We start from the raw sequence: 13,193 nt of genomic DNA, 5'->3' as shown, positions 1-13,193 counted from the left end.
CTTTTTATAGTTTTGTAATATATATATATATAAATTTCTATGTGCACACATACATACAGATGCACAGTCTCTCAAAAATCTTAGTGCAGTTTTCAGTTGTTTAGTTATTTCAGATTCTTTGTGATCCCATTTAGGATTTTCTTGGCAAAGATGCTGGAGTGGTTTGCCATTAACTTCTCCAGTTTATTTTATAGATAAAGACAATGAGACAAAAAAATGTGTTGTGCCTGACTCTCTATGACCTCATGGATAGTACTATCCTTGGCAAAGATACTGGAGTAGTTTGTCATTTTCTTCTCCAATAGATTAAGGCAAAGAGGGGTTAAGTGACTTGCTCAAAGTCATATAATTAGTGGTGCCTGAGGTCAAATTTGAATGCAAAATTCTTCCTGATTTTAGGATCAGTGTTCCATTCATTGAACCGTCTATGTAGCTGCCTTTAAAACTCTAAATGCTTAATTCCTTTTAGGAAGTTAAGTGACTTGTTCAGGATGACTCAGCTAGGAAGTATCTAGAGGCCAGATCTGAACCCAAGAAAATGAATCTTACTGATTCCAGGTTCTATATTCTATCATTTATACCACCTAGCTTTACAAAAGCTTAATACTACACTAAAATTGATGGGACATCCTGTACAATGTAGAGACCTACAGACAAAAAAAAAAATTACCTTGTCTATTCCAATATGAAAGGCACTGTGGTGTAGCAAAAAGGGGATGGATAGTTTGAAAGTCAAGATTCTTGAATTCTGTTCCTATCTCTACGGTTTACAAGCTGCCTGACCTTGACAAAACCATCTCCTATCTCTTGTTGAACAATTTTGGTTTTCACCTCTGTAAAATGGGAATCTTGAACTCAGAAATACTTAAAATTTCTTCCAGCTCTAGATGATTGACCAAGTTCCTTCTAGTTCTAGAATTCCATACCTTCCCACCAGAAAACAGACACATTTTTCTATTTTTGTTTTCAATTTGTCTTTTTTCATCTCAAGAATTCAGGTCAATAGTCTTTATTCACAATCAGAAATTATAAGTCATTTGTATACAAAACTGGAAATTTAACCAGTTCTTTAGATCCCACTCTGCCTTAACCATCATCTCTAGCTCCTCAGACTTATGTACATATATACTCCTTCATTCCCAAAGCTCTAAGTTCTGAGGTAGAACAAAGATCATAAACGATACCTTCCCCAATAATACTTCAGAGAATCATCAGGTCCTTTACTTAATACCCATTCCCTCAAACACACACACACACACACACACACACACACACACACACACACACACACACACAAATACACACACAAATAAAGAATTGTTGAGCACAGAACTAGAGCATCCACTTTGTCATGCTAAGGAAGAACTTTGCAAATCAAAAGGCTGGTTTTCCTTTCTGGGATAGAGCTGGGAAATGAGTCTTCCCACCCCTAAAGGCTGGGTCATAGCACCTTTAATTGCATATGAAAAGCAGTATTAGTAAAACAGTCAGGAGAAAGTTGAAACCAAAGACTGGAGTGAGCCTTATTCACCTAACCTTCTTACCTCAAGGAGTTCAAGTGAAGTTCTGAATCACTTTCTCTGCCTTCTCCATCTATTTTCTAAGAGGTCAGTGAATAACAGGAAGAAAATAAACAAAAAAAACAAAAAACCTTCTATCATTATCTACTTGTTAGATTTGGAAGAATTATAAAATCTTATTTTAAAATGAATGTTAATCCCAAGGAAATACTAAAGAAGGGAAAGGGACCTGTATGTGCCAAAATGTTTGTGGCAGCCCTTTTTGTAGTGGCTAGAAACTAGAAAATGAACGGATGCCCATCAATGGGAGAATGGATGGGTAAATTATGGTATATGAATGTTATGGAATATTATTGTTCTGTAAGAAATGACCAACAGGAGGAATACAGAGAGGCTTGGAGAGACTTACATCAACTGATGCTGAGTGAAACGAGCAGAACTAGGGGATCATTATACACTTCAACAATGATACTGTATGAGGATGTATTCTGATGGAAGTGGATATCTTCAACATAGAGAAGAGCTAATCCAATTCCAATTGATCAGTGATGGACAGAATCAGCTACACCCAGAAAAGAAACACTGGGAAATGAGTGTAAACTGTTAGGATTTTTTGTTTTTCTCCCCAGATTATTTTTACCTTCTGAATACAATTCTTCCTTTGCAACAACAACAAAAAAATTCGGTTCTGCACATATATATTGTATCTAGGATATACTATAAAATATTTAATATATATGGGAATGCCTGCCATCTAGGGGAGGAGGTGGAGGGAAGGAGGGGAAAAATTCGGAACAGAAAGGAGTACAAGGGATAATGTTGTAAAAAAAAAAAAAATTACCTATGCATATGTACTGTCAAAAAAATGTTATAATTATAAAAATTAATAATAAATAAATAAATAAAATGAATGTTAAAATTGTTTCTACATGTAATTGGAAAAATGAAATGCTATTTAAGAAATGGGAGAAATAGTAAAAATTCATGAGAGAAAATAGGCTCTAGATAATTTGAGGATATTCTGTTTCTGCCATCCTTAGAAGGATGCTCTTTGTTGTTATCATTATGTCATTTATCATTTGAAGGGTGCTCTAGGAGTAGCTCATTCCTTAGTCCTTTTCAAAACCTCTCCTTCTCCTCAAGTCCAAACAGATAGATCAAGGTGTTCTTCTGTCCAGAGAAAAGGATGAAGGATTTTTCTTTATTAGGAGAATGAGTTGAGTTCAAAGAGGGTCACTGGGAGGAGAGGAAGATGGGCAGAACTTTCCCTCTGACCTCTTGGTCTCCTTTTCTTTTAAAATTCACTTTATTGATGCATTTTGGTCTTTGCATCACTATCATTTCTGGGGGGAAGGAAGAACTCCTCCCCTTTCCAGATCAAACCCTCCTTTGTGGCAAAGAAAATATTAAGCAAAACCATCAAATGCAATGACTACTTCTCACAATGTACTCATCATTCTGTCCTAGTAACTTCCCTTCGGTGTCATAGGGAAGGCAGTGTAGACATCATCATCTATTTTCTGGTATCTTTATTGGTTTTTCCAGTTACTAAGAGTCTACTTCTTTTTAGTAAGATTTTCATTTAAATAGTTGCTGTTATTTTCTAGACTATGGTTTGTGTTCTATTTATTTGGTTCTGCATCAATTCAATCAAGCAATCATAGTTTAACAAGCCCACAGATTTAGAGTTGGAAAGGAATTTTGCAGTGGACAGAGATTGGAACCTGATATCTGGATAACCTGAGTGCAAATCACTCTCGCACACTTATTAACTGTAGGACACTGGGCAAATAATTTAACCACTGGTTGCCTCAATTTCCTCATCTGTAAAATGAGGATAATAATAGCACCTACTTCAAGGATTGTTGTGAGGAGCAAATGAAATATTATTTGTAAAACTTTTGCTACCTGTTATTAAGTCCAACCTCCTGAATTTACAGAAAAAGAAACTAAACAAGCATTTATTAATTGCCTGCTAAATTCCAGATAACACTCATTAGGGTTAGGGATTCAAAGAGGAAAAAGAAATGATTCTTGTCTTTAAAAAGCTTATGGTCTACCGATCTATGTATGCTGTTTTCAGCTTTTCTGAATTTCTCATGCTGATCATTTCTTAGTGTACAGTAATCTGCCATTGCATTCATGCATGATAGCCTTCTCAGTTCTCCTCCAATCACTGGGCAATTACTTTGTTTTCAGTTCTTTGGTAACAAGAAGAGTGATGTTTTGAATATTGTTGTTTACCTCTTGGTCTTTTTCAACAAGTTTTCATTAGGACAGAGGTGTGGGGAGTTGGGGGGAGGGTAAGGTGTGAAAAGCTCACTGTTCTTCTCAGATCACAGAATGTGATATACAGACATACTGGAGTTTTATTGTTCTAGTTCATTATAGAGGATCAACTTGTTAAAAATGACCCAACAGGAGAGGGGGTTTAGAGTAGAGCAGGGAGGAGAACCACTAATGAATTTGAATAATGCTGAGATGTGACGGAATGAATCCCTGACATAGCAGTGATGGATGGAGAGAAATAAGAATTTCTTTTGTTGCCAAGCCTGGAGTTAATCTGGAAGAGACTGATTAATGTGATTGATTGCATCCAAAGAACAAGATGGATGGGGAAAAAGAGATACTGCTTTGGAAGGAAAGGCACTCTGAATTTTCCTACTTCCTTGGAAGTTTTGTACCAATTTAAGGATTTCTCATGGACTCTGAGTCCATTTTTTTTTTTTTAAAGACATGAATTCTCAGAAATAAGCTGTAGGAAGTATTTAAGTTTCCCTCAGTTGGCTCTTTGTGGAGTACTAAAAAGGATAGTGGTAATGAATAAGCAATCCTGAAACAGCCCCTTGGAGGGAGAAGACTGGGGAGAAATTGTCTTTTTAGAGTAAGAACTCAATTCTTTACTCAATGAGGAGTGTTAGAGAACTAGAAGAGAAATTCTATCAAGAAAACCAGTCCCCGAGTGCTCACTATGGAACTCAATTATCCAACAAATATTTGTTGAGAATTAAGAGTTTAATGTCTGCAGTGATGATAAGGTTTGTTGGAACCCAAGAATTATCCTTGTATTTACATCTATGGATGGAGTCCTCAGAAGGCCATCTCCAATTGGAACAGATGATCCCATTTTCTTTAAAGGCAATCCTTTTCCTTCTCAGTCTGGGCTTAGGTTTTCTCATTTGTGAAATGGATGATGTTCCAGAAACTGTTATTTCCAGTTTCCCACTTAACCCTATGGATCACTGGAAAGCAAAGGATGAAGCCAAGGGATTGGGTAGGAATGTATCCCAACTATCCAATATTGCTTAGTGGTCCAAGGATGGTCCATACAACAATATGCTATCTTCCTACGCTCAATCTTTAACCATTTATTATCATTTAGTTTTACTCCATGGAAATTGATTCCATATCTGCTAAATATAAAGTACTTTTCCAAGTTTGGAAAAAATACCAAAAACCTCAATAGTTTTTTCCCCACAAGATTACTTTGTACTAGAGCTAAATGACATGTATACAACTAAGTAACATACAAGGACAATTTATTAAATTGTCCTTGCATATAATTTATTTTCACAAACTGTTCTGTCCTTATGTTACTTATATGCTGTATAAGGAATGTTTATTATAAATTATCTTTGTATGTTTGTTAGTTATGTATATGCTGTTTTGTCCTTATATGCTATTTGTATGAAAGGCAATTTATTGTAAATTGTCCTTTCCTTAGATTTTTTAAAAAAAGCAATACAATGAACCAAGATAATTCTGAAGAACGTATGATGAAAAATGCTATCCACCTCCAGAGAAAGTACTGATAGAGTCTGAATGCAGATGGAAATACTTTTTAAAAAACTTTATTTCTCTTCTTTTTTGTTTATTTTTGTTATGTTTTCTTTTTCAGTATGACTAATATGGAAAGATTTTGCAAGAGTGACACATGCATAACCTGTATAAAATTTCTTTTCTTCTTAATGAGGGGGAGAAGAGGGAGGGAGAAAACTTCAAACTTAAAAATTTTAAAACGAATGTTAAAAATTATTTTTATAAGTAATTGGGAAGAATGTTAAACAATTTATCCTTGGATGTTACTGCTGTGATTTTTGTTTTTATATTCTTCCTCTCCCAAACCCCAGCTTCTTTATACTTTTTCCCATTTAGTTAGTATTTTCTTGTTCCTATCCTATACCCTCCATTGGTCTATGATAATATGGTATAAATGATAAATTATGGTTTTCCTATTAGAACTGATGCCTGGAGTGACTCTGAATCCTTTACTTTCCCAAGATTCTGGGTTTGATATTAAAATGTATCATACCAATTCTGTGTTGGACCTTTTTTAGAGAAGGTATCCTGATAAACTTTTTCTTCCTCTTTAAGAAATTAATTTGGATTGATTATCCTCTTACTGTGGGATATTTTGATGAATTTTTCCCATATCAATCCAATATTTACTGAGTTCCTTTTATAAGCTTTGAAAATACTTGCCTAGACTCTCGGGTCTATCTGGGTAGGAGACCTGCACTATTAGAGGCCTTCTCAAAAAAAAAGCCCTTTCTCTTCTTTCCATACCATTCTGTAATCCAACAATAAATGAAGACAGGGTTGCAAAAAAGAGATATATCAAATCCATAACCATCAGAATTCCCCTACTTGAGACCCTACTGGAACCTGTGGGAGATGAAATACACTTCAGATTCAAAAGACTTCTATGTAATCTTGTGCAAGGATGAAACCTCTGTGGGCCTCAGTTTCCCCATGTATAAGATGAGACAAGACTGTTACTGCAATGACGTTTGAAGTCCTTTCCAGTTTTATATCTATGATACTCCTCAATAGAAAAAGATTCCATCCACTCCAATGGAGCTCTTCTCGTTGTTTCTTGTTTTCCAGAGGCATCAATTTTCTGGATGAAATAGATGATGTTACAGAAAAAGATTGTTACCTACGCTTTTCCCCATATGGATCACAGGGGAAAAGGGACAGGGTTGTCCTTGCTCTAAAAGGAACGGAGGAAAGCACCTGACTGAAGCAATTTATTTAAAATCATTTATTGGAAAATAAAGTCTCACATTTTCATCTGGAGAAAGAACAAAACAGAAAGGGTTCCCAGCACCCCAAGAGATATGCTGATCCTAGGAGGTATCCTAGATGGAAAAGTACATTGTGGCTACCAGTTCTCTACCGATGGGCCTGTGATGCTCACTGCCAAGGTCTAGGATAACCCAATAGGACATAATAAGGCTGAGGTTAGGCTGAGGACATAATAAGGTTGAATTCGTTCTGGTCCACTTTTGCCTCGCTTCACCCTTCATACCAGCCTCCTAAGGATTGTCTGTGTAAAGACATCTTTCTCATTATACGTTATAAGCTCCTATTAACAAAATAAAATCCCCCAAAGACAAAACATCTCCAAACATTGTGCTTGGTCTCAGTACTGTTTTCTGTGTGACTACTTAGGTGGCGAGTCCATGTGGCTTCAGTGATCAGTGCAGCACCCCTCTCTCCCTTGCAACTCTGAGCTCTAAGGACAGAGGTGAGAGAGGTCCTGGGCCTTGGGAAAAGTAACCTTTGGAAGTCTATCTGGATCTTCATCTTAGCCAGAGCTGCATGAGTAAGGGGGCAGAGACAAGAGGATAACCATCATATGGTACAAGTGGAGAATTTTGTCAGAGGATACTTGGTCTAATATCTGGGTAGAATCTAACACCTGCCTCCAAGTGATTCTGGAGACGGGAGAGGGAATTTTATCCTACCCTGGATCTTTTTTAAGGCTTTATTAAGCCTTTCTTAATAAAGGAAATACTTTGGGCTATACAAAGAGAGACTTCCTTACCACTAAGGCTTCAAGGGTTTAGCAGGAGATGACTTCCTTAGCAGGAAGACAGAAGTTGACCGAAATGGTCTTTTCTGGACAAATTATTCCCGACCTCTGATCTCTGATCTCTGTCCTGGCTACCATCACCTTTCTTTTCCCTTCCCCAAGAGGAGCATTACTATTCACTTTCTGACTATCGGCGCCAGCATGATGGGAAAAATGGGTTAGCTGGCCTTGGAACTGCCCTTCGTCCGAGCTCGAGAGCCTCCAGGAGCCCGGGTGCAATAGTACTTGGTCACTACTTGCCAGCACTGGTCACACTTGACTGTACAGCACCACTGAAACTTGCAGTTGCAGCTGTTGACCGCTTCTGTCCTCCTCTCTTCAACCCGAAGTCCGCAGTCCATGCACAGGCGTCCACAGCTGCGCCGCTCCCATTGGGACAGATTGCGGCCGCTCTGCAGGCACTCCCGGCCCTCCGTTCCATAGATACCCAGGCTGGAGTTTCGGATACAGTAGTTAGGTGACTCTTCCAGGAAGATCAGTTCCGCCTCAGCACTGGGCGAGAAGGCCTCCTCCGGGGCCCACCGGCTCTCGGCACTGTTCCCGGCCCGGAACCTGCGCTTGTCCATCTCCATCTTCAAGGCTTGATTGTACTTGGCTTTCAGGTAATCCCCCATCTCCCGGAAGTCAGCCAACTGCAGCCAACAAGTCTGGATGCTGCAACTGCCAGAGATGCCATGGCATTTACAAGTCCTCTTCATGGTGGCCCTTACAGCCTAGGTAGAAAATAGCTCTGATTAGAGGGAGACCTAGGAAGAGAGCTTAAATTGACATCCAGAATCTCTAAAATGAAATACACTTTGAGAGAACAAAGAAATCTGACCAGAAGTCAAGAAATCTGGGCTCTAGATCCTGGGTAAATCACTTAAACTTACTGTGACTCGATTTACCCATCTCTTAAATGGACATATAATTATGAAGAGATACAATGATACTGTAGGCTAGTGACTGTCCTCTTCACTCCAAAGTCTTTCCAATTTATAGGAACTAATTGATTATGGTAGGTGGCGCCAAGGTGAAGAAGATTCAAGTTATCTTGGCTCCTCCTACCATAATTACCTGGTTCTGTCAATTAGAATTAGTTAGTATGTTGGAATTAGTAATAGTAAATTGAAGCAATTAGGATAGTCAATTAAAGCTGAGCTATTAATGTTGTGCTGATCATGCAGAGCATCCTCATTCACGTTCAGATTTTTATTTACTAGCACTTTGTCTCAGAGACTATTATCTATATTTTCCAAGTGGATTTGCCTTGAGATTCTGAAATTGGGTCCCAGAATATTGTTTGGGTCTTCTGAAGCAAGCTTTTAAATCCAGGGAGGCTTTTCCATGGTCTACTCTACCCCTATCTCAATTGAGTGAATGTTTGAGACTTTCTATTCAGTGCATTCAAATTCTGTCAGTCTTCAATCCCTACCATTCATTACTCTGTAGCATAAGCTCCATTTTGCCCCCAGCTCCCATCAAAAAATTCTGCTATTAGGTTGGAGGGAAGATGGTGAGTCCGGGAAACTGGTCATTTGGTTCAGGTACACACCAGCCTGCCTGCTTTGTTGTTGTGCAGGTTCATCAAAGCTCTGGCGTCCTTTCCCTTCTCCAGGCCATCTACAAAGAGCTTGGAGATTCTTTCCCCAAATTCCACATTGTCACTACATCCTCCCCAGATCCATCCATGGCCACCTGTATGCAAGAGGAGAAGGAAGAAGCATTGCATCAGAAGGTCCATGGTCAACCAAGAAATGAGGGCAAAGATTATTCTCAGTTTTCCCTTTGTATTTCCAGTGCCCAGCACATGGTAAGTACTTAACAAAATGCTCCCTTATTAGATTGAGTTGAAAAGTAGCTATCTTCTGTAGATCAGCTTGGGGGATGGAGCAGTCAAAAAAGGAGGATGCTCCTTTTGACGCTGAGTCTGAAAGGAGGCTGGTGACTTTCCTAAAGAGCCACTGGTTATCTTCCTTCCCACATGAATGAAAATAGAAGTCTTGGATTGGGGATGGGGAGGGGGGAGGTAATCTTGCAAACGCTCAGTGTAATAGTCATGGGCCATGGCTAGACAACCAACATGGCCCAGAATTCCAGGTCTTCTGGTTTATTTTAAGCCCCATTCATTCCAAATTACCTCAGTCAACTTTCTAGAATTATGGTTTTAAGGTAAGACAGGTACAGGGAGCTGTTCCATCTACTCTTTTCTGACTGCCTGCCCCACATTCCATTCCCCTTCTCTGTCTCTGTGTGTGTCTCTCTCTGTCTCTGTCTGCCTGTCTTTCTCTCTGTGTGTCTCTGTTTCTGTCTCCCTGTGTCTCTGTCTCTGTCTGTCTCTCTATCTTTCTGTCTGTCTGTCTCTCTCTCTCTCACATACACACACACATACATACACACGACTCACCAGTTTTTCCATTGTTGGACTCATCACAGCTGCAGTTCTCAAAATCTCCCATACTGCAGTTCTTGGTGATGGTATACATAACCCCTGCCGAACTGATGGCATGGATGAAAGATGTCTCCCTGGTAGCTTTAAAACAGGGATATGTTATTGAAGCTCCCACCTCATCAAGGTGACTAATGATCTGATTTAGGAACACTAATTCTGCAGACCTAAAGTCAATTGCTTGGGAGATGCTTTTTAGCCCCAGGATTCAAAGAATGTTTGTTGCTATTTCATTTAAGCCCAGTGTATGATGAGGGGGGAAATAAGGCCCATAAGTATAATGTGATCCAGGAATAAGAAGTCATACTGTGCTTAAAAGATTCAGAAGGGGAAACCCTCTGTACACATACACATACAACACTAGTTTTAAACTGGATGTACGCAGATTTAAATTCCCACTCTGACATTTACTGTTTCTATGACTTTGGAGATATCAAATGAGGAGAGTTAAATTTCCTTCCAGCTCAGTGTGAGTTGGACTCCATGTGTGATTATTGATGAATATTATTGGTGCAGTAAATACGAAAGCTGGAATTTGAATCAGGAAAATATGAATACAAATTTCACCTCCAAAACTCACCAGTTTTATGACCCTGGACAAATCATTTAACTTCTTTCAGCCTCAGTTTCCTCATCTGTGAAATGGGAATAGTAACAGTACCTACCTCCCAGGGTTGCAGTGAGGGTCAAATAAAATAATTCACGTCAGGAGGCTCTAATCTTAATGTTCTATGTAAATATGAGTTATGATGATGATTAGACATCTGACAACTCAGGAAACAGAAAGCAGTTCTTTCCAGCATTTACTAAACACAATTCCACACCTATCCCTATTCTTTGTCTTAAGCTCTGAGAATGAGGAGCATTCATTCTTCCTTTCCCATTGCATTTACTCCTGAAGACTCCCGAATACGTATTTTGATATGTCAGCATAATGTAAGACACCATCTAAGTAAAAACACACCTGCACACCTACAGATGATCATAGGGACAGGTGGATATGCATGGGGATAGGTAGATATGCATAGAAACCACCTCCACAGAAATTAGCGGAGGACACAATGAGGCAGGTGCAGACAGCGACAGGCAAACACTTACCACTTCTCAGTCGGTTGTGTGTAGAGATCTGCAGGGCGCTCTCCGGGCAATTCCAGCGCTCCCAGGCAAACTGGAACTTACATTCCTCGATGCCACTCTGGGCACCGAGGGCCACACTGGTTGTATAAGTCAGATAGGCCTGGAAGTGGACGGAAGCACTTGGAACTTCTTAAACTTGTTCTAGGAGTACCCCGCTCCCGGCTCCTGAGAGTGAGGATGGAGTCGAGGTAGGGGAGCAGGAGCTGAAACGACCTCCTGCACTTCCGCGGCAAGGGGCTCAGATCACAATATTCTTTGGCAATATCGATGGGCTCCCCTGGGGGATGAACGCTACCTCCTCTTCTTTCCTCACAGTTTTCCTTCTCCCCCCGAACTCTCCCCAACCTCCCTGCCACGTCTAACCCCCCCCTCAAAACAAAAACAAAAACCCGGTGGGGGAAGGGAGGAGTTTTGGGGTAAAGTAGAGAATTTCAGGTTTTTTTTTTTTTTTAGTTATCTCGATTTACTAAACACACATCCCACTCCTTACCCTAGGGTAAGAGGTTGTGGGTGTTTTTTTTGTTTGTTTGTTTGTTTTTGTTTTTAAATCATTCCATTCCTTTTAAGATCCCCAAACATCGAGTTTTCTCCCCGAATTTGCTTTAGGAAAATATAATTTAGAACCAGTATAAAGGTACACACATGCCCTGGCACAGACATCATAACATACAGACAGACACAAAGACTGTCCTACCTTGGGCCCTGTCATCAGGAAATTGTTCACTGACCTACAGTGAAGGGGAAAAAATAAGCGGGGAAGGTAAGTGAAGGAAAGAAAAATTTGTGAGGAGGAACCGCTGAGGCAGGAACTGGGGAAGGAGGACTTACCAGGCAGAGGTCTTGAGGGTGGTACAGAAAATGCCCACAGCCACCAGAAAGATAAGGCGCTCATTCATGGTTCTGCCCTCCGTGGTCCTGTTTGGACCTCAGCTCCTGGGATCCTAAGGGAGCTCCAGCCCAGAGGGTGAGGGACTGCCCGCTGGTCTTCAAGGAGTAGGACTAAACGGAAACTTTGGTATTTATAGGGGAAAGTTCTGAACAAGGGGAGGGGGGGGGGAACCGCACGCCAGCTAGCCCGGTGACCGATCTCATTTGTTCTCCAATGATGCGGTTAGAGGAGACAGTGGCCCAATAGGGCACACATAGAGCTCGGCACTTCAAAAGGTGAGAGGAGGGAGCAACCAGTAGCTCCGCCTGCCCTGCCTGTTCGTATCCTAGTATCCACTCTCTCCAGTTCTTGGGTCTATGAATTTTTTTCTGGCTTATGGAGAAGGTAGACCCATGATCAGAGCAGGTTCCCATCTGACCTAACTTCTCCCAGAGTCTGTGCCATGGCCCGGCTTCCTTTGGCCATATGTTGTATTAGGATAAAATTCGTATTTGTCCAGTGACAAGCTCCCTGCAAGGGGGGGTGTGGGAGAATAGGCTAGAAAATGGGATTGTACTATTAGAGTTTTGTCTTTTCCCCGGGCTCTTTTCGGTCGAAAACAGGATTTGGAATTTGGAAGACTCCAAACTGAAGTTCTGTTAGCCTCAGAAATTTATTAGCTGTGTGAACCTAGGCAAGTTACTGCACCCCTCCTAATATAAACGTTTTCATCTTATAGGAATAGCACACCTATGTGATAGAGTTGTGTATGTAGATCAGATGTATCTAAAAAAATTACTTTGCCAGCCTTACAGCACTATATAAATATGAGCTATTATCTGAAAAAGGATCTGAGGCTGAAAAAACTGTGGACTGAGAATCAGTGTTTGGTCTGATTAGAAGGAGCTCTCTCCTGGTCAGGAGGCCAGGCTCTGTCCCTGATTCTGCATTGCCTTTGAGTGTCCCTTACTAGCATTATTAATCTAATTTGACAAACAGTTAAGATGGTTCTGCATTCCTTATCTCATTCAATTTGTGCAGACTAGGTTGTGAGATGAACAAGACTGGTTGGTGGGAGGATTTGAACCCAGCTTTTGTGAACCCTAGTCAGGTGCATTTTTTTTTTAATGAAAAGTTACTTGTCTCCATTTCTTCATCTGTCAAATAAGGATAACAACTTTTGCCCTGCCTCAAAGGACTATTAATAATTGGTAGGCATTTAGTTAATACTTTAAAATAGAACTAATGTATAATATCATTGCAGTTGCTATCATTCTGAGTCAAAGAAGCAGCTTATCTTGTAGGAGTCTGAAAGTTAGGAAGACCTAAAAGAAAGTCTCATTTCTGACATTTACTGCTAAT

General features: G+C 40.1%; 1 protein-coding gene across 1 annotated transcript; it reads right to left on the bottom strand.

Annotated features, from left to right (window-relative positions):
• Positions 1 to 6,550: 6,550 nt before the first annotated feature.
• On the bottom strand, positions 6,551 to 11,970 carry WNT8A (Wnt family member 8A). The gene is made up of 6 exons (XM_074291417.1): positions 11,792 to 11,970; positions 11,658 to 11,691; positions 10,925 to 11,063; positions 9,785 to 9,910; positions 8,933 to 9,075; positions 6,551 to 8,111 (listed from the first exon to the last, which is right to left on the bottom strand). Exons 1-6 carry the CDS (start codon positions 11,857 to 11,859, stop codon positions 7,557 to 7,559), a joined length of 1,065 nt encoding a protein of 354 aa, XP_074147518.1. The 5' UTR covers positions 11,860 to 11,970; the 3' UTR covers positions 6,551 to 7,556.
• Between the last annotated feature and the right edge of the window lie 1,223 nt (positions 11,971 to 13,193).

This window comes from Sminthopsis crassicaudata, chromosome 2 (genome assembly GCF_048593235.1).
Source record: "Sminthopsis crassicaudata isolate SCR6 chromosome 2, ASM4859323v1, whole genome shotgun sequence".
Classification (NCBI taxonomy): domain Eukaryota; kingdom Metazoa; phylum Chordata; class Mammalia; order Dasyuromorphia; family Dasyuridae; genus Sminthopsis; species Sminthopsis crassicaudata.
The sequence above is the reverse complement of the archived record's forward strand: the minus strand, read 5'-3'. Positions and strand labels throughout refer to the sequence as shown.